Source organism: Chaetodon trifascialis, chromosome 12, assembly GCF_039877785.1.
Source record: "Chaetodon trifascialis isolate fChaTrf1 chromosome 12, fChaTrf1.hap1, whole genome shotgun sequence".
Classification (NCBI taxonomy): domain Eukaryota; kingdom Metazoa; phylum Chordata; class Actinopteri; order Chaetodontiformes; family Chaetodontidae; genus Chaetodon; species Chaetodon trifascialis.
In genome coordinates, this window is record NC_092067.1 from 801979 (window position 1) to 823729 (window position 21751).

At 42.2% G+C, this 21751-nt stretch overlaps 1 protein-coding gene across 12 annotated transcripts in view; it reads right to left on the minus strand.

Annotated features, from left to right (window-relative positions):
* Positions 1–21751, minus strand: part of lrch1 (leucine-rich repeats and calponin homology (CH) domain containing 1) — a 222005-nt gene that overhangs the window by 75412 nt on the left and 124842 nt on the right. For 11 of the 12 annotated variants that reach the window (XM_070975848.1, XM_070975847.1, XM_070975845.1 and 8 more), the window contains exons 9-11: positions 21103–21218; positions 20108–20178; positions 438–524 (exon numbers count right to left, since the gene is read on the minus strand). In XM_070975848.1, the coding sequence (XP_070831949.1) occupies positions 438–524; positions 20108–20178; positions 21103–21218 (274 nt within the window). The remainder of the gene's footprint in view (positions 1–437; positions 525–20107; positions 20179–21102; positions 21219–21751) is intronic. The other variant, XM_070975839.1, reaches the window with a different exon arrangement.

A 21751-nucleotide genomic window follows, 5' to 3' on the forward strand; every position in this document is an offset into this window, starting at 1 on the left:
TAAACCAACTAGCTCTCAGGATAGTGTAACTTTGTAACACTGAATGCTTTCTATTTGATAGAAAGCATTCAGTGCCCCCTGTGACCTTTTAACTTTCTATTTGATAGAAAGCATTCAGCAAAATACAATTTTTATGGCTCATTATCATAAGTACTGGGAATAGAATGCTATTTAATTTGAATATTAATATAAAACAACAGTGTTAACTTTACACTGTATTTTGTTTCCAGTACTAGTTGTACTGTTAAGACAACATTCTAACCATTGCATTACAATTGAAATAGAAAACATAAAAGGTAGAGAAAGATATTATTAATGAGCAGAGCAAAGCATGAAAAAAGCACAGTTTTGATTATCATACTGGCAATGACACTGAAGCAGTCGAAATGACACTAATCTTCACCGTGATGTTGTAATATTCAGACGCTGGTTCTCACCTGCTGGGATCCTGCAGCAGCTCCACAGCTTCCTTCAGCTGGTTGATCATGTCAAAGTGGAGCTCTGTGCCCCCTGTGACCTTTGAACTGTAACCCCAAAGACACAAAACACACATATCCTAAAATCACAGTGGAGATCATAGTGCCAGTCAACTGTGATGAAAATAGGGAATATCCACAATTCTCTGAATATTCTCAATCGATGACAACTGATATTTAAACATAAAAATCAGTACTGATACAATATAAAATATACAACACTAAATACTGCAGGAGCACAAACTAGTGATGGTCCCAAAAGGTGACAACCCTTTTTTCCCCCTGAAAACAAATAAAATGCTCAGTATGCGGCATCCAGGTCTGTTCCCATGATGTAATTACGTGTACAACAGCAAAGTGAAAATATATCATTACTGATATCAGAAATACTGTGAAGTTTACAAAGAAAGAATACAGGCATCAGTCAGTATCAGTCCTTCCTTCTATCCCTCCTACCGCTGCTGCTGATGTGATGCACTGTCTCCATCCAAGCTAACAGCTTGATAGATGATAGATGGTATTTCAATATAAAAATCTTTTGAAAGATCTACATACCTACACTGTACAACATAAACAAATAAAAGCCTGTACCATGTTGTTGAATTACTCAGTTTGACCTACATTGATTTTCAATCAATGAAAAAGAACGTCTCTTTCATTGATTGAAAATCAATCAATACATGTGCAGAGTTTCTAATTGGTGCCAATCCATGTGTCCTGAAATGACTTCAGAGTGCTGCAGTCAGTTGAATTAACTAGTGATGTTCCTGTGTGTGAGCCAGATGTGTTGTAGGCTTTGTTTTTGAGGATCCCTTCTTCACTAAACCAAGAAATAAACATTGTGATTATGTCACATTACGCTGTTGGTGTCTTTTGAGACATTACAATACAGACAGTTTGCTGGAACGTTAATGTCTGTGTTGACAAAAATACATGAAAATATTTTAGATCTTCACTTCAAAAATATAATTTGCTGTCTTGAAAACACTTCAAAACAACAAAAGCTGAACCACTGACTGTATGGTTTCTGTTTCTTCAACAGATAAATGCCATGGACACATCAAATAAAGAGATGAGTCACATTGGTAAACCATCACAAATGTCAAAGTTGAATATGAGTGAATTGTGGTATATTGTAGCCAGACAATATAAAACTTTACAATATAATCTACAAACACTGGCTGTATTTTCCACCAGAATCAAATCCTTGAAATAGGCAACATACTATTCCTGGTGTAAAACAACATTAACAGATTAAGTGGAGTTTGAATTAACTGATGATATTCCCCTCTGTAAGACTGTGATTGCGATGGCGATCTCAGGACTCAACTTCTTTGATGTGAGTTAAAAATCCCTCAACTTGTAATGTGTTACCCATATCTACCATCAATCATGTTTTATATCAAAGTCTGCAGACATTTATCTCTCACCATGATATTCTACAATATTTAGCACACTCTTATCCAAATTAGACACAACTGTCAACTCATTTTGCAAACGGGGGAAACAATAGGATAATTGTTACACACAGGTGAATCAACTACAATCAGTAGGCGGTATACTATGTAGCAGAACTAGCCTCTAACTGACCTTCTCTTACCCTCTCTGACTTCTCATGAGAAAAGGAGTTGGAAACCAGTCTAACTGATTGAACTATAGACCATCTAGAATGCTCATAATGAAGTGTGATTTTGAAGAGAAACAGGATGTCCCATGTCAATGCTAATGGTCCCCCAATAGCCCTAAGGAAGTAAAGCCGGCTGGGAAGAACAAAGGCCAGGCTTCAACTGAATCCACAAACAGAGTCTGCTGATGGGTTGCAAAGTAGCCAACCTTAAAATGAACTGTTTGTAAGCCAGGGGACTGTTTCTTGGTATACCTGACAATTGCATCTCTGTACGACTCAACACTGGACATATTCACATGGCTAAACCCATGATCTATATGATGCCCATGTTCTCTCATGTCCCATGACAAGCTGTGAATCTAACTTTGTTTAAGATTTGCCTGAGGCTCTGCAATGGAGCCTTTCTACCATCTAAGGGTTTGTAGGGTTTGAAGTTGACTGTGCTTTATACGACTTTTATTAAGGAACAATCATAAGGATGATAATCATTTTTGCAATTATAGTCTGCCTTTCTTTATTTCGTTATTTCTTTATTCTTATTTCTTTCTTTATCTCTTTCTATTTCTTTTGTTGTTGTATTAGCTATACATTGAATCATTATTCATGTTGGGATGAAACTGTACCAGGATTATTATTTAATGTTGTCACCCAACCATAGGAAGTGCCTGATGCATGCTGTGAACAATGTTGAAATGTCATTGAAAATTTGTTATTGAAATTATATGTGATTGACCATAGTGAGAAGCAGATGAGCCCCTCGTGTGAGTCATTGATTAATTCAGCTCCTTGAGGCGATTGCGCGTCACAAAGCGTCTCACATGTTCGACGGCCTGCCCATTAGACACGCCCCTGGAGCGAGGTTTAAATGTCTGCAGCCGCAGCATGGATTCAGTGCGTGCACTCGTTACTCACAGTGCGTGCGCTCGTTACTCAGAGTGCGCTCGTTACTCAGAGTGCGTGCATTACTCAGAGTGCGCGTCACTCCGTCTTGTCTTAGGTTATGTTTAGTTTTGTCTTTTAGTTTTGCACAGTCGTTTTTGCTCTTTAAGTTTTTCCCGTCTTCGAGCTACTCAAAAGCCATACCGAGTAGCGTGATTTGTTTTTCAGAAGACGTGTCTCTATAATTTGCCGCAAGCTTTCAAGTTAACCTTTTTATTTAGCCAAACGTTTTGTTTTAACATCAGTAAATTTAGTCAAGTAATACTAATTTCGTAGCCTTTTCAACCAACATCGAAGAGACTCTTAATTTGTACTATCAGTCCAAAATAATCCGTCACGGACTCAACCGAACCAAACCCTGCAGCCAGCTGTTGATCCTTGGTCCGGCTAACAACCATCTGGAGCCACCCCTCATCTGTAACCGACACCGAAGAACCAGTTCCAGAGACGTCACCGTCCAACATCAGCTCGTAACCTTGGTGCGCTTGGCCTTCACCAGACCACTGAGCAGATCGAGTCAAGGACGACCATCTGGGCATCTTTGAGTTAGTTCGGCATCAGCCATCAGTCAAGTAGGCATGCTAAGTGGGTTTGAATAAGAGTTGGTCCGTGAGGTTAAGATACTGCTAATTTATCCAAATTCTCTCAACTACTCGTTAATTCCCTAACTTTACGTTCATGTCCTTATTATCCCTTTACAACTACTTCTCACTATCGCCAAACTTGTTTTACCATTGTGTTGCCATAAGTTTCTTTTGTGTTCTGTCATATCACCTCCCATCTTCTGTCTTATTATTCATGATACATCACTCATTATCCATAATTCTGTTTAATAAATGATATTTTGATATAAGTCCTGGTTAGACGGTGTCCTTTTGAACTGAATATATACGATCCCTGTATCCAGAGTTTACACTTCAGATTATCAGACTGGTTTACTGTTAGTTCATTCGTTAGTATTTATCAGCGTTATAGCAGATAATTTCTGCAGTCCTTCTTAGCTGAGGAAGGTGGTGCCCCATTATTTTATCAACGAATGCAACATCAAATTAAGGTAGTTCCCTAGTAACACTACAACTATATGAGTTCAGTTAACATTTCATAACCTTGTGGGTTGTTGATTGGGTTGGACAGTTATTAGACAGTGATTGTGAGATGTATGAGAGATGATGACAGTTATTTTGAGATTTATACTATGTGATGTGATTGCCACTGAGAGCGGAATGTGATCCTTGTGAGTGACAGTGGGTGAGTAATTGAGGTATGCTTGTGTCTGTCTATGGCACTGTATTACGTATTTGATATTTTGCTTAAGTATCTTTGTGTTCATTTTCGTGTGTGCAAAGGGGTGAAGTATGTAGACTAGGGATTTATATCTCCACCACTGAGGCTGATTCGATACGCATCTTGATATGCAGCCACCGATACGATACATTAACGATTCACTGAAGCCTCTGTCGATGCGTTGCGATTCGATTTGCTCCTGTTCATGATATGATGCGATTCAAAAATGATTTGATAACGATATGGCTTGCTTACAAATTGATTCGGTTCGATATGATGTGATCCAGTTCGATACAGTCAGTTATGGTACGAGAGTGTGCCCATATCAGATTTCTTATAGCACAATTCCGCTTTACTCTCTGTATCAATTTGAGAGATGCATGTAATATTTGGTTTGCTTTTACTGAGCAAACCAATAAATCCTATTTTAAAAGAAGACATAATTCAGTATGTATAGACAGAGCATTAAATTTCATTTATGATAAGCAATCCTTACTATTATGTTCTCTGTCTCTACAATTTTACAAAACGTATAAAACTTCACAGAACAAACAACTTCAACGTGCATAGTCAGGTTCGTTGTGCCACTGACGTAATTGATAGCTGCTCGGAATTGTTTGCAGATTGCGTGTGTTTTGTCCAGTTTACCTCCTCGCTTGAAAAACCCGAAATATTGCCACACGTTTGATTTGTGTGTGTCGCTGTGAACATCGTTCTCGTTTCCCTCCGTGCTGAGAACAACGCTTGCGTCACTGAAGGAGGAGCGATAGTGCATTCAGCTTGCCTCAGAAAACACGACTAGGCAGGGAATAGTACTAGAACATGAAATAATTGATTTAACCATGGAATTTACCGATGCAGACAGGCTAGAAGAGATGCACCGTAAATTCACCCGTAAATTACATCCGATGTACCTTAAATCTACCGGTGCAGTCGCATCGCAAACGTTTGTATCGGATCACCGATATGAATCGGTGAATCTCATCATCCCTAATGTAGACAGAGACAGGATTAGAAAGGAGTAGGACAAGGTGACACAGATGGGGGGTAGGTGCAGAGACAAGGACAGAAAAGTGGTGAAAAATGGATCCAAACATTACAAGCAAGGTGCTGGATCTTAAACTCCACAATCAGTATCCTGAGGGTTCAACCAGCAAAGAGAGATACAAGAAGAGCTGACACATTCAGGATAAAGGGTAAAGACGTGCGCTAATGATCATCTGCCTGATAAAACTTCCAATGAATCTAATATTTTGACACTGAAACACCAGATGGAGATCTGTACTACATATGCAGGTGCAAGAAAAAAAAAGTCTGAGCACCAGGCAAAAGTTATGTTATCTGCAGAAGAAGCAAGTGCCATTTTTGAAGCCATTTTGGTGGTCACTGCGGAGAGGAGAAAACCCACAGTGCCATCATAAACTAGTACTATTGGCCTGCCATAGAGGATCACATTGCAAGTGGGTGAGTTGGTACACCCAAAATAATGAGATTCAAGTTCAATAGTGGAGCAGAAAGGAGCGTGATGCATGTTTTCAGTTATCAACATAATTTTTAAATGATAGTTGTCTGTTTTAGGTTCCTCAGTGTCCAAAGAGTCAGTCGAGGATGGCAAATGTTAAAGAAAGGGGACAATATAATCCAACAGAGGTCAAGGAAACAATGGCAAACACTGTCAGTTTTCAAACGTGTCAGTGATTTCGTCATTCTCATGTCTTTCTTTTTTCTCATTTGCTCTTCTCTCAGGTAACAGAGCCTCTGGAACTTGTTCGGATGGCCCTGGTGGGTAAACTCGTGCTCACAGATGGTGAGAACCTGTACATACGTTGATGGTTGATAATTTCGAGAGCAAAATGGAATCTAAGGTGACAAATTGTATTTTTGATTTCTTTTACAACTTTGATGCACCCAAAAGATTGCTCACAGACTAGGGTTCAGAGTTTTGCATCAACTTAGAGTAACAATGTCATATGTGTCCTCAAAACATGATGTGACAACTGCTGTGCTGACTTATTTCAAGTTTGTCCAACTGACCATTTAAAGGTCAATTATGGCTTGTGTGACAGGTTGGGCAGTACAAGAAGCCTCTGCTCTCTCTACTGTCTACAGACCAATGGCTTTGTGGACTGTGGAACCTGAACAGCATGATAGAGGTATGTTTGTTTAAAAACTTAAATGAATCCTAGTTGTCATAGAATAATCTGTGTTGGTTTGCTGTTCTTAACAGAGCAGCCTTTCTCTTCTGCCGTCTAAAGCCGATATTAAAATTCTGCATTTTGAGTTCTCTGTACAAACTGAAGGCTGACCACCCCAAAAGATTGTCCTTCAATCCGACATTTTTGGCTTTTGGACCAAAAAGCCGCTCACTATAAAATACAGCCCATACTATTTGATGTTTGGGAGGGAGGCCAGGTATCCTTTGGAAGTGCAAAAAAGGTACAAAGTAAGATTGCTTAATTTCCTTATCCTTTTTAATATTTCTATTTCCTCTCCTTTCTGTCTGAGAAAGACAGCAGCATGCTGCTTGAAAAGGAGACTCCATATTTCATGTCAAAGACAATAAAAAAAAAGTCAAGACAAAGTCCACAAAAGGAAAGATGGACCACAAGACACTCAAATAATGCAGATATTTGTGACTTAAATTCTACAAAGTGAACCTTAAAGGTCCCATAGTATGAAAAAGTCACTTTTTCTTGGATTTGGGGTGCTATTTTGGGTCTCTGGTGCTGCCACATTTCTGAAGCCCCCTGCCTACATCTTCCAAATGAGCCGATCAAATTCGGAGTGCACAATTACCTAATAAGCCCGCACATTTGCATATTCCCACCCACCAGCCCCCTCCCCATCTTCCCTTCCATCGAGGTATAAGTATGATGTCTCTCCACCCACCAGATACACCACCACCTTCTCACAGATCCGCCATTTTGTTTTTGAAAGCACTGTGTTAGGAATCATCATGTCGAGGCGCAACACACAGTGCTCTGTTGTTGGCTGTGAGATGAGCACAAATCACTCCATTGACTCCAAGCCGCAGAGGACAGAAGAGCAGCGTGGACTGAATTCATTTTTGAATCCAACATCCCAGCTACAGTTGGCAAAAACTTGTTGGTGTGTGCTCACCACTTCGAGACTTTCTCCAACCTCGGTCAGTGCAAGGCAGGATTAGCCAGGAGACTTTTTCCAAGGGTGGGGTCACGTCCAGTTTTGCGTGGAATATCTGCAGAGGAAGGATGTACAAAGGATTATACAAATAATTAGCTGTGTGTTTCTTTTGTAGATTAGCGCTTACTCTTGCTGTTGTAGCGTTTGTTTTGCCATACAGCACAAACACAAGGGGGTCGTGATGATCTACCAAACTGGGAGAACCTTGGTGGAGCCCATGTCTGTTCAGGGGAATCCCCAGCATCTGAACCAGGACCAATATCACAGTCACTGCCATTGATGAAAACGCCCACAGGTATACCAGGTGTAGCAGCATGCCCTTGCAGAGCCATAGGTGGGGAAAGGGAGAGGAGGCTTCCAGATGGGCCCTCCCAGAGAAAAGCCCAGGCAGATTATAGCGCCGCAGCCTATCATAGTGGATGGTCTGAAGAGGGGGCTCCTCCCCAAATGGGCTATTTATCTGATAAGTGACTCCCACTTCATCATCCCTGTCCATTTGCCATTGCACCAAGTAAGGTCCCCCCTCCAGTGGGGAGCCAGTTTACGGCAGCTCTCTGTGGGGTCATTCAACCACACAAGGTCCCCGACCTCGTAAGGTTCATGCCTCAGCTTGGTATCATAGACAGTCTTTTGCTTTCTACTTGCCACAATATTGTTGTCCTTTGTCTGACTAAAAGCAGTGTCCAAGCGCCTGAGAAGAGAACTAGTAAAGTCCTCCAGAGACCCATCCATAGGCCTGCCTTGCACCAGTGGCCCCAGCACCACATCCACCGGTGTCCGGGCCTCCCTGCCGTGTGTGAGGAGGTACAGTGTGAACCCGGTACTGGAGTGTACACTGGTATTGTACACAAAAGCAACTTGCAACAGTAAAGCTGCTCTGGCTAGCCGTCCTTCGACAGCTCCCGAGCAGCCGGGAAACCAGGGAGGCTGGGTGACTGTTCGAAGGAGGCATAGTCCCAAGCTGAAGCCCACAGGTCACCACCAACCGCTTCATGTTTCTAACAGGTTCTCCCCACTCGGCGACACACCCGCTGAGAAACCAACTCTAATTATTGGCAGCTCCATTTTGAGAAATGTGAAGTTAGCGACACCAGCGACCATAGTCAAATGCCTGCCGGGGGCCAGAGCGGGCGACGTCGAATCAAATTTGAAACTGCTGGCTAAGGATAAGCGTAAATACCGTAAGATTGTTATTCACGTCGGCGGTAATGACACCCGGTTACGCCAATCGGAGGTCACTAAAATTAATGTGGAATCGGTGTGTACATATGCTAAAACGATGTCGGACTCCGTAGTTTTCTCTGGACCCCTGCCAAATCTGACCAGTGATGACATGTTTAGCCGCATGTCATCGTTCAATCGCTGGCTGTCGAGGTGGTGTCCAGCAAACGGTGTGGGCTTCATTGATAATTGGCAGACTTTCTGGGGAAGACCTGGTCTGATTAGGAGAGACGGCATCCATCCCACTTTGAAGGGAGCAGCTCTCATCTCTAGAAATCTGACCGATTTTATTTATGAACCTAACCCCTGACAACTCAGAGTTGAGACCAGGAGGCAGAGCTGCAGTCCTACACGCTTCTCTGTGCCTCCATTAGAGCAGTTACCCACCCAACACTCCATAGAGACTGTGTCTGCCCCCCGACCACGTAAACTAAGTAAACCAAAAGTACAGAGAAGAGGAGTTAAACATAAGAATCTAATTAAAATTAGAACAACCTCTGCAATAGTACAACAAGATAGGAGAATTAAATGTGGACTCCTTAACATCAGATCTCTGTCCTCTAAAGCTGTTCTAGTAAATGAGTTAATATCAGACCATATTGTTGATTTATTTTGTCTGACTGAAACCTGGCTATGTCCTGAAGAGTATGTGAGCCTAAATGAAGCTACTCCTCCGAGCCATATTAATACCCACATTCCTCGAGGCAGCGGCAGAGGAGGTGGAGTTGCAGCCATTTTTGACTCAAGCCTTTTGATCAACCCTAAACCTAAACTCGACTATAACTCATTTGAAAGCCTTGTTCTCACTCTTTCTCATGAGAAATGGAAAACAGTGCAGCCAGTTTTATTTGTTGTAGTATACCGCTCTCCTGGTCCTTACTCCGAATTTATAGCTGAGTTCTCGGAGTTTCTATCAAGTTTAGTCCTTGAAGCAGATAAAGTAATTATTGTAGGTGACTTTAATGTACATGTCGACGTTGATAATGACAGCCTTAGCACTGCGTTTATCTCAGTATTAGACTCAGTTGGCTTCCGCCAGAATGTACATGAACCGACTCACTGTTTTAACCACACCCTCGACCTTGTTCTGACATATGGCATTGAAATCGAAGACTTAATAGTCTCCTCACAGAATCCTCTTTTATTAGACCATCATTTAATAACTTTTGAATTCATATTACCAGACTACCAGCCAGTAGGCAAAAATTCTTATACCAGACTCCTGTCTGATAGTGCTGTAGCTAAATTTAAGGATATGATCCCATCAGCATTTAATTCAATGCCATGTCTCAATATAACAGAGGAGTCTTATGCTAACCTTAGTCCCTCCCAGATTGACTACCTGGTTGATCGTGCTACGGGATCGTTGCGTATGACACTTGACTCTGTTGCTCCCCTAAAAAAGAAGAAAATTAAACAGAGGAGGTTAGCTCCATGGTATACTCCTCAAACCCGCAAATTAAAGCAAACTTCACGGAAAATAGAAAGGAAATGGCGTTCTACCAATTTGGAAGAATTTCGGTCCGCGTGGCAAGACAGTCTTAAAATATACAGGAAAGCCCTCCGCAGTGCCAGGGCAGCCTATTACTCTGCACTAATAGAGGAAAATAAGAACAATCCCAGGTTTCTCTTCAGCACTGTAGCCAGGCTGACAGAGAGCCATAATTCTATTGAACCATGTATTCCTATTGCTCTGAACAGTAATGACTTCATGAGCTTCTTTAATGATAAAATTCTAACTATTAGAGACAGAATTCATTGACTCCTGCCGTTAACAGGTACTGTTTTGTCTTCAAACACAGAAACCGTAGAAACTGTTACTCAGTCTGTCGACTGTTTTACTCCTGTTGACCTTCACCAACTAATTTCAATAATTTCATCATCAAAATCATCAACCTGTATTTTAGATCCTATCCCGACTAAGCTGTTTAAAGAAGTATTACCTCTAATTGACTCTTCAGTATTAGACATGATCAATCTCTCTTTATCAACAGGCTACGTACCACAGTCCTTTAAAGTAGCTGTGATAAAACCGCTACTGAAAAAGCCTACTCTTGATCCAGGGGTTTTAGCCAACTATAGACCGATATCCAACCTTCCCTTTCTCTCAAAAACTCTTGAGAAAGCAGTTGCCAATCAGCTGTGCGACTTTCTAAACAATAATAGTTTATTCGAGGATTTCCAGTCAGGATTTAGAGTGCATCATAGCACAGAGACAGCACTGGTTAAAGTTACAAATGACCTTCTAATTGCATCTGATAAAGGATTTGTCTCTGTACTAGTCTTATTGGATCTTAGTGCTGCATTTGACACCATTGACCATGGCATCCTATTGCAGACACTGGAACACTTCATTGGCATTAAGGGAACTGCGCTAAGCTGGTTTAAATCCTACCTGTCAGATCGCTCTCAGTTTGTACGCGTTAATGATGACTCCTCTGTGCTCACTAAAGTCAGCTATGGAGTTCCGCAGGGTTCTGTGCTTGGACCAATTCTATTCACCTTATATATGCTTCCTTTAGGTAAGATTATCAGGAAGCACTCAATAAATTTTCATTGCTATGCAGATGATACCCAGCTATATTTATCAATGAAGCCGGAAGAAACCAGTAAGTTAACTAGACTACAAGCATGTCTTCATGACATAAAGACCTGGATGACCTGCAATTTTCTGATGCTAAACTTGGACAAAACTGAAGTTATAGTAGTAGGCCCTAAACATCTTAGAAAGTCACTTTCTGATGACATAGCAGCTATGGATGGCATTGCGCTGGCCTCCAGCACCACTGTAAAGAATCTGGGAGTCATCTTTGACCAAGACATGTCCTTTCACTCCCATGTTAAACAAATTTCAAGGACTGCCTTTTTTCACCTACGTAATTTCGCAAAAATCAGGCATATTTTGTCTCAAAATGATGCAGAAAAACTAGTCCATGCATTCGTAACTTCCAGGCTGGATTATTGCAATTCCTTACTATCAGGCTGCCCAAATTCGTTGCTGAATATTCTCCAGTTGCTCCAGAACGCTGCAGCACGTGTTCTGACAAAAACCAGGAAGCGAGATCATATTTCTCCAATACTCGCCACTTTGCACTGGCTCCCTGTAAAGTTTAGAATAGAGTTTAAAATTCTCCTCCTCACTTACAAAGCCATAAATGGCCAGGCACCTTCTTATCTTAAAGAGCTCATAGTACCTTATTGCCCTACTCGAACACTGCGTTCCCAGAATGCAGGTCTACTTATGGTTCCTAAAGTCTCAAAAAGCAGAACAGGAGTCAGAGCATTTAGCTATCAAGCTCCTCTCCAGTGGAACCATCTTCCAGTCTTTGTCCGGGAGGCAGACACTGTCTCTACATTTAAGAGTAGGCTTAAAACTTTCCTTTTTGATGAAGCTTATAGTTAGGGCTGGCTCAGGCTTGTCCTGGACCAGCCCCTAGTTATGCTGCTATAGGATTAGACTGTCGGGGGACATCCAAAGATACACCGAGCTCCTCTGTCCTTCTGTCCCTCTCCATCCGCACACTCTCATGTCCTACCACGGCGTGTTACTAACTTAGCTCCTTCCCCGGAGTCTCTGTGCTTTGTCGTCTTGCAGGTTCCCATGGACAGTGGCTGAATCTGGATTGTGGATTGCAGCTGCGTCTCCTGCCTTGGCCCTGCCTGCATGTCTGTCTCTCTGTCTCTCTCTCTCTCTCTCTCTCTCTCTGACTGCATTTCTGTCTGTCTGTCTGTCTGTCTGTCTGTCTGTCTGTCTGTCTGTCTGTCTGTCTCACTCACTCTCCCTCTCTTGCTCTTCCTCTCTCACCCAACCAGTCGAGGCAGATGGCCGCCCACCCAGAGTCTGGTTCTGCTCGAGGTTTCTGCCTGTTAAAAGGAAGTTTTTCCTTGCCACTGTCGCCAAGTGCTTGCTCATGGGGGAACTGTTGGTTTCTTTGTAGATAAAAGAGCTTGGTCTGTACCAGCTCTATATGGAAAGTGTCCTGAGACAACTTCTGTTGTGATTTGGCGCTATAAAAATAAAATTGAATTGAATTAAAGAGTCCCACTCCCCCTCACATGACAAGAGCGCTTTAGCCAACTGGTCGATAAGTGTTCTATTAAACTTTTCTACCATGCCACCAGACTTTGGCTTGTATCGAGTTTTCTTCACACCCAGCATCCTGCACAAATGTTTCACCATATCTGATTCAAACTGTCTCCCCATATCTGTGTGCAGTGTTTCCATCACACCATGTTCCAAAATGTAGTTCTGAAAGAGACACTCAGCAACAGTGATGGCTTTTTGGTCGGTGATGGCATACAGGTTAACGAACTTAGTGAAACAGTCCTCAACAACCAAAACAAACCTTTAGAGGTGACTGGCAACTCAAATATGTTAGCTGCAACACATTGGGAAGGCCTCTCTGCCTGTGAAGTTGTCATAGGGGCATGATGTCAGGGTACCGGGGACTTCCTCCTTTGACAGGCATAACACTTATCACACCAAGCCTTAACGTCACCGTACATAGTGGGCCAATAACATACCCCTCTGGCCCGAGCCAAGACCCATTCATAGGCAAGGTGAGCTGTCAAAGGTGCACCATGCAGGTGTCTGAGAACCTCGGGGACCAAGACAGCTGGTACCACAACCTGTGTTGTTCGCCCCACATCAGACAGCCACACAACCCTGCACAACAGTCCATTAAAGAAAGTCAGCTGGGGAAACTAAATCAGCTAAATCAGGTAGGGGGGCATCCACCTGTTGAGAATCAAAAACCTCTGCAGGGGTGAGTATGTCACATTCTTTAACATGATGAAATACCCCCAGGTGAGAGCCAGGGCGCAGTTTCAGCTCCTGGGCAGTTGGGTTGAGTAGCCATACCACAGTGCATCCATTCTTCCCTGGCACTACTGTGCTTGCGACCACCAGTCCCATCTTGTCACGCACCTCAGGCTCTAGCCCAGGTAAGAGTCAATAGTTGGTCCAGCAACATGGGGGGCTCGACCTGAACAGGGACAATCATTTCATTGAAAGGTGGAACAGTAGCATCAGTACAACATTCTGGAATAAAGTCTGTAGCCTGCAAGAGGCGGAATGTTAATGTCTCCATTGCTGAGAAGCCCATGACCCACATCCATAATTGCACGCGTCTGCCGAATGAAATCAAAACCCAGCAGGATAGCCTGTGTAGCCCACTGTACAACATGCACAGTTTGTTTATAAGACCCCCCCCCCCCCAATTTTAGTGGAAGGGCCACAGTACCTTAAGTGTCCAATAACTGTCCATTTACTGCACTGCATACATTTACTGTGTATTCAAAACACATTTACATAAAGCTGGAATGGACATTCTGAACTCCTCAGAAATCAAAGAAACATTAGAGCCAGGGTCAATTAACACAGTCACATCAACACCCTCTACCAGTCCTTTAACATAGGCTGTAGACTTGGACTCACCCACTGAATAGGAGTCCACCGTGGGGTCTGGAGTCGCTACTGCAGAGTTGTCATTTTGACCCTGTGGTGGCGACACTGGCATCCGGGTCTCGACGCCAGCTACTGGAAGTTTCCCTGCTCCTGGCCTTGCAGGGATGGAGATGGTGATCGTGGGGAGGGAGATAGAAACCTCACTCCCCACCATGGCTGACATTCCTCTGTGAAGTCGGCACGGTGATAAGCCAGTAGTGGTGTCTCAGGTCCCCTGCTCATGTGGAGACCATTCCCTGTCACTGTATCCTCCCTGAAGCCTGCGCTGCAGAGGCCGGTCTTTCACGCAATCTTCCATCCAGAAGACCCTGGAGGTGGACCCGCATCCAAACCTGCCATAATCGCAGTGACAGGAATGCCACTGCTCTCTGCATTCCCCCGGGCTCTGCTGACGAGCCCCAGGAAAAGGGGAGCTGCGACCGTCACACTCAGTCCCACGGGTACGTGCTCTCAAATCCCTCACCTCCGCTTGTAAATTGTCCATCCTTGAGGCGAGTTGTTCTATGGCATGAACGAGCTTCTCTGTGGCGTTAGCATTACAGTCCACAACACTTGGGGACATCAGATTGAGAGCGGCCACAACAGCAGGGTGTGGGCCGGAGTAGGGCAATCCAGGTGTGCTTGCCCTCAGAGCCTGCCTGGCCCGTTCACAACGACCTGCCATAGTCAATGCCTCCTCCACATCCTTCGCCCAATGTTGGTGGCACTTGGCCTGGAGGGCAGGGTTGAACCCAGCAAGAAAACGTCTAAAAGTCTCACCATTCCTGGCAGCTCTGTCATAGTCAGGAAAAGCTTAAGCCACGAGCCTGGAGATATCAGCTGCATAGACCTCCAAACTCTTGTTCGGCTGACGGGGCTGTGCAGAGATGCATGTCTGGAAGTACAGGAGGAACTGTTTTTGTCCAAAGGCCTCCTTTAATCTTTCCTTCACTTGCTCATAATCACACTGAACATCCGGTAATAGACTGTCCCACAACAGGAAAGCCGCGCCGTCCAGCCTCGTAGGGAGAAGATTCACCAAAGCGGCAGTATAACTCCTGCTCTGGTCCCCCTTGTCCAGGAGTGGACTGCAGCTTCAAATTGTAGCAAACGATTTCTCGCCGTTGCCTTGAAACGGTGGCAGGAGCTCAACTCTCACACCACTCACGACACCAGTCCCTGTAGCAGTACCTTCGAAAAAATCCCCATTCATGTCACAAGTCCATAACATCGCACTTCAATCCTCCAAACATGCAGCTCCAAAACAACCACATGAGTGCAACTAGTTGGCTAGCGGGACCGACTTGAAAGTTCAGTAATTGTTGAAAGGGAAAACAAACTGCTCCAAAAGCCAGGACTCACTCCAATTACTGCTGCCACCAATGTAGCGTTCCGAAGTGTAAAGGGCTTCTAAATTCACTCTTTCTTTTTGCTGACAAAAACTCAGGAACATATACTCTTTGGAGCTGACCAACACATTTATTATTTCTTTCTTTCTCTCACCTGCAAACTCAGTCGAAACAACAACGTCGCCTCTTGAAGACGTCACACTTGCATCACACTTGCGCCCCACTCCTACAATAGCCCAGGGCAAAAAGAGTGTATGGTAGAGACTGCTACATCAGAGCACAATTTACACTCCAAGCCAACCAGTCTGTGCATTGAGTTTCTTCTGTTGGAGTTTATTTATTTTTAACGCCGTATGTAGCTGTACATGTAAGATAAAGTTGATGTCACTTCTCTTTTTATTACAGTTACCTGCTGTTGATCAAGTGTAGCAGTGAGTTGTAGCAGCCTTTTGTGCATTGAACAGCTGAACTGTGCGCATCTCACACTGTCCGCTGTACAGGGGGAGCTCGCATTGAAAAAATAAAAAGACATTTTTTGACTAACCATTCAGAAGCGTCCTGCTGAATTCTCTGAGTTTGAGGTCTGTAGGAGGAGTAATCAGAGAAATATGGGTAAGAAGAAGAAAGGAGGCCTTAAAAGTGTATTCAGAAAATCTAATGGACCTGGTCCCAGGGAAGGAGTTGAAGAGTCAAGAATGTTCTTTTTTTAAACCATCACTGTTTGTTTTTTAGACTTTTACAAAAACAGTGGATCACGGGTCACCCTTTTACTTATAGATTGTTACATGCCTATCTGTCAGCTGTGGGAAAGAGCATTATGGATTCCTATACCATGACTGCAGCCTGGCAGTGCTGGCAAGATGGTTTTCCAAGGGTGAGGAAGATATTTCAGCTTCACGCTATAGTAGTATATCACCAACTGACATGCATGTAGGATATGTATGTTGATTTTTTTTTTAGTTAGACCTTTTTATATATGATGTGGAAGCTGGCACAGTTTATGACAAGTGAATATTGTCATGAGAGAATATTGTGGTGAGAGATAAATGTCTGCACACTTCGATACAAAACATGATCAATAGTAGATACAGGTCTCACATCACAAGTTAATCTGGGAGTGCACTTTGCCTTGGCTAACCGCAATCACCACACTGTGTTTGAGCTGGATGCAAACAAATACCTCAGACTACAAGTTTCACTTATTGGTTGTACATGAGTACAAACACATTAACATCTGAGTGTGAACTGCCAATGCACATATGCTAAAACTGTTCATTTGCTGCTTTTTTATTTCCACAATTGAATATTATTTTTCACAATTGCATGTATGGATTTTTTTAATTTATTTTTTATAATCCTAACATATATTCAAAATTAGAATATTCGTTGACAGCCCTACAGTTTAGTCAGCTCTGACTAACCAGTGCACTGTGGTTGTGTAAAAGAAAATGGAGGTGGATGGGAGAGTGCAGACAAAGGAAATTAAAGTATCTCTTTCTACACTTTACCTTTCTTGAGTGGGCACTCTTACTGGCTTTTAACTTGCAAAGGTTTTATTGCACTTACAGCACTATGTGTAGTTGCTGTCAACTCAAGTAAAACGTTATCTTTATCTTCATCTGGTTCACTGTGTCCCCCTCTCTGCTCTGCTGATGGTTGAAGTCATGACCCACCCGACCCTACCTCTGATTGGCTAGTACTTGTCTTCTTTGGTTGGGTTGGTTAGGTTTAGGCATGAGGTGTGAGCTTGGTTAGGGTTAGAATTTAAGGTTAAGCCAATCAGAGGAAGAGTGGGGCTGGTCATGTGTTCACCACACTAGGAAGAAAATATTGCACAGGGTGAAGTAGATTCATGATGTGAGACAAAATGTGTGTGCCTACTCACAGATGACTTGGACGATGTACAAGATATCTATTCATATATCAGATATCATGTACACAATTCATGTGGATAACTTATTTTGAGCAAAAAACTGTGAAAAAAAGGTGACAAGTTTTCACCCCTGATACAGGTTAGTATCAGTTTAATTTTATGGTTTTCTCTTGGTATTTGTCCATATAAATTTATTGTTCGGTTGTTATGTCTGAGTCGAGACTATAATAATAAATGGCCCTCAACCCCTCAAAAAAAAAAAAAAAAAAAAAAAAAACCCACACACACACACACACACACACACACACACACACCTACACACACACACACACACACACACACACACACATATATATACATATATACACACACACACACACACACACACACACACACACACACACACACATATATATATATATATATATATATATATATATATATATATATATATATATATATATATATATATATATAGTACAGGCCAAAAGTTTGCACACACCTTCTCATTCAATTTTCTTTATTTTCATGACTATTTCCATTGTAGATTCTCACTGAAGCCATCAAAACTATGAATGAACATATGTGGAGTTATGTACTTAACAAAAAAAGGTGAAATAACTGAAAACATGTTATATATTCTAGTTTCTTCAAAATAGCCATCCTTTGCTCTGATTACTGCCTTGCACACTCTTGGCATTCTCTCGATGAGCTTCAAGAGGTAGTCACCTGAAATGGTTTTCCAACAGTCTTGAAGGAGTTCCCAGAGGTGTTTAGCACTTGTTGGCCCCTTTGGCTTCACTCTGCCACCCCAAACCATCTCGATTGGGTTCAGGTCCGGTGACTGTGGAGGCCAGGTCATCTGCTGCAGCACTCCATCACTCTCCTTCTTGGTCAAAAAGCCCTTACACAGCCTGGAGGTGTGTTTGGGGTCACTGTCCTGTTGAAAAATAAATGATTGTCCAACTAAACGCAAACCGGGTGGGATGGCATGTTGCTGCAGGATGCTGTGGTAGCCATGCTGGTTCAGTGTGCTTTCAATTTTGAATAAATCCCCAACAGTGTCACCAGCAAAACACCCCCACACCATCACACCTCCTCCATGCTTCACAGTGGGAACCAGGCATGTGGAATCCATCCATTTTCTGTGTCTCACAAACACACAGCGGTTAGAACCAAAGATCTCAAATATGGACTCATCAGACCATTCCTTTTTTCCTTTTCAGTCCATTCGTTGTGTTTCTTGGCCCAAACAAATCTCTTCTGCTTGTTGCCTCTCCTTAGCAGTGGTTTCCTAGCAGCTATTTGACCATGAAGGCCTGATTTGCTCCTCTTAACTGTTGTTCTAGAGAAGAGTCTGCTGCTAGAACTCTGTGTGGCATTCATCTGGTCTCTGATCTGAGCTGCTGTTAACTTGCGATTTCTGAGGCTGGTGACTCGGATGAACTTATCCTCAGAAGCAGAGGTGACTCTTGGTCTTCCTTTCCTGGGTCGGTCCTCATGTGTGCCAGTTTCGTTGTAGTGCTTGATGGTTTTTGCGACTCCACTTGGGGACACATTTAAAGTTTTTGCAATTTTCCGGACTGACCTTCATTTCTTAAAGTAATGATGGCCATTTGTTTTTCTTTAGTTAGCTGATTGGTTCTTGCCATAATATGAATTTTAACAGTTGTCCAATAGGGCTGTCGGCTGTGTATTAAGCTGACTTCTGCACAACACAACTGATGGTCCCAACCCCATTGATAAAGCAAGAATTTCCACTAATTAACCCTGATAAGGCACACCTGTGAAGTGAAAACCATTTCAGGTGACTACATCTTGAAGCTCATCGAGAGAATGCCAAGAGTGTGAAAAGCAGTAATCAGAGCAAAGGGTGGCTATTTTGAAGAAACTAGAATATAAAACATGTTTTCAGTTATTTCACTTTTTTTGTTAAGTACATAACTCCACATGTGTTCATTCATAGTTTTGATGACTTCAGTGAGAATCTACAATGTAAATAGTCATGAAAATAAAGAAAACGCATTGAATGAGAAGGTGCGTCCAAACTTTTGGCCTGTACTGTATATCCATCCATCCATTTTCTATACCGCCTATCCCTTTCGGGGTTGCGGGGGGGCTGGAGCCTATCCCAGCTGTCAACGAGCGAGAGGCGGAGTACACCCTGGACCAGTCGCCAGTCGATCGCAGGGCATATATATATATACTAGTGCTGTTAAAAAGATCACGTTATTAACGCGTTAACGCTAATCAATTTTAATGGTGTCATTTTTTTTATCACGCGAAGCTGTGGCCACTGCTGGGAATGTTAGAAAAACTACAGGGTCTGATTGGAAACTGGAAACAAATGAATAGGCAGGCCCCACGCACATCTTTGATTTTGCTTCATATGTGAATGACTGCTTAAAGTGAGAATGTTAGTGTGAAATATAACACTACACATTGTTTTCAATAAAAAAGCATTTGCACAAAGCAAGCCAATCCACTTTTCCATGTTGATAAGAGTATTAAAATAAAATAAAAAAAATTAAAATGTGCGATTAATTTGCGATTAATCGCGAGTTAACTATGACTTTCATGAGATAAATATTTTAATCGATTGACAGCACTAACATATACGTGTATACACACACACACACACACACACACACACACACACACACACACACACACACACACACATAAATATATATTAGATAGATAACAAAATTAACCCATAGAAGATCTTACACTTGTTCTATTGGCCAGTGTGAGTCTTCCTCTATCCTGAGGGGCTCATCCAAGTCTGCTGCTGTCCGACCCTGCACATGTGCGCACGCACGCACACAAACACAAACACACACGCACACACAATGTCACACAATGTCAGAGCTGTTATGACTGTACCCTGGTATACAAACTCAACAATAAGGACAATAAGAAACTCTTTCTCTCTTTTGTTGGTTTCTTTGTAGATAAAAGAGCTTGGTCTGTACCAGCTCTATATGGAAAGTGTCCTGAGACAACTTCTGTTGTGATTTGGCGCTATACAAATAAAATTGAATTGAATTGAATTGAATTAATCAGTTCCTTCAACCTAATTGTTCCTTGTTGTTATTTGTTATCACTTCTCTCTCAGGTCAAATCCATATTTTGCCTGAGACCTGTAAGGATGATCTATATTTGAGTTAAATTCATTAACATAATTTTACAAAAAAACAAAACAAACAAAAAAAACATTAAAACTTGTGTCGTAATTGCCATATCTGAATGAGATAATTGCTGAGATCTAGGAGCATAGTCATATGTGATGGGTTAATAAACAGTCTCAAGCATTTAGGTATGAAGCATAAAGGTACATAATTTCAGTATCTTGCTATAGTGAATGAATCTACATCATCAAGCTCTTCAGCTCTTTGTATTGAGCCAAGACTCCACAGTGACTCACAGACTCACTGTGATGTAACAGTTAACAGGACAGTCTCTCTCACTGTTGTGTCATTAATGACAAATCAACTGACGATGACTTTTAAACTCTTCCTGACATAAAGTGACAATTTTGGTGGTGGACTCCTTTACTCAAACAAATTGCAGACTTTAATTTGCTCAAAATGACAACGAGTCTAATTAACATAACAATTTTACTAGACCACTCATTATTCATTGAATAAACACTTTACTACATTAATATTTAATAAGAAACTGACTGAACCACTCAGAAGCAGCACTAGAACATGTGGTCTTGCCTTGATGTAGTTGATGAAATTAGTGCTGAGAGCAGAATCTCTGTAGATGAACTGGTCCCTCTTGGCCTCCATAGGACTCTCCTCAATCAGACGGACTGAGTTGGAGTTTGGGTCTGCTAGAATGGAGGAAATGTGCACTGTGAATGTCTTGAGCTGATGTGTTGGAGTCTTCGGCACTGTCTGAAAACAGTCTTTCCTACATAGTGCACTAGATTTACTGCCCACCATTTTATTTATCTTATCTGTAAATTTATCCACTATATAGTGCCAACAAAATGGAATTTGAATGGAAGAAAAAAGCAGTATCCATAGCATGTATCCTGCTTTCTGATAAGAATCCCACAATCCAAAGCAACACATTTTATAGGTGTGAAATTGAGCATTGTTTAACTTTACACCTGTCAGTGATGAAAAAGAAGATTATTCAGTAAGTAATTTTAGTTTACTTAAATGAATTGCAGTCAGAATCCTGTTGCTTGTGTCTGTGCGTGCACTCTGCAGTCATGAACGCTGGGCACCTGCTATAACAGTGGCATGACATACATGAGACTGAACGCTACTGCGCTGAAGAGAGGCAAGGCACTCTGAAGTGCACTTAAACATCACATCCTTTGGACTTTCCCAAGAGAACCGTCCACATAGAAATCAT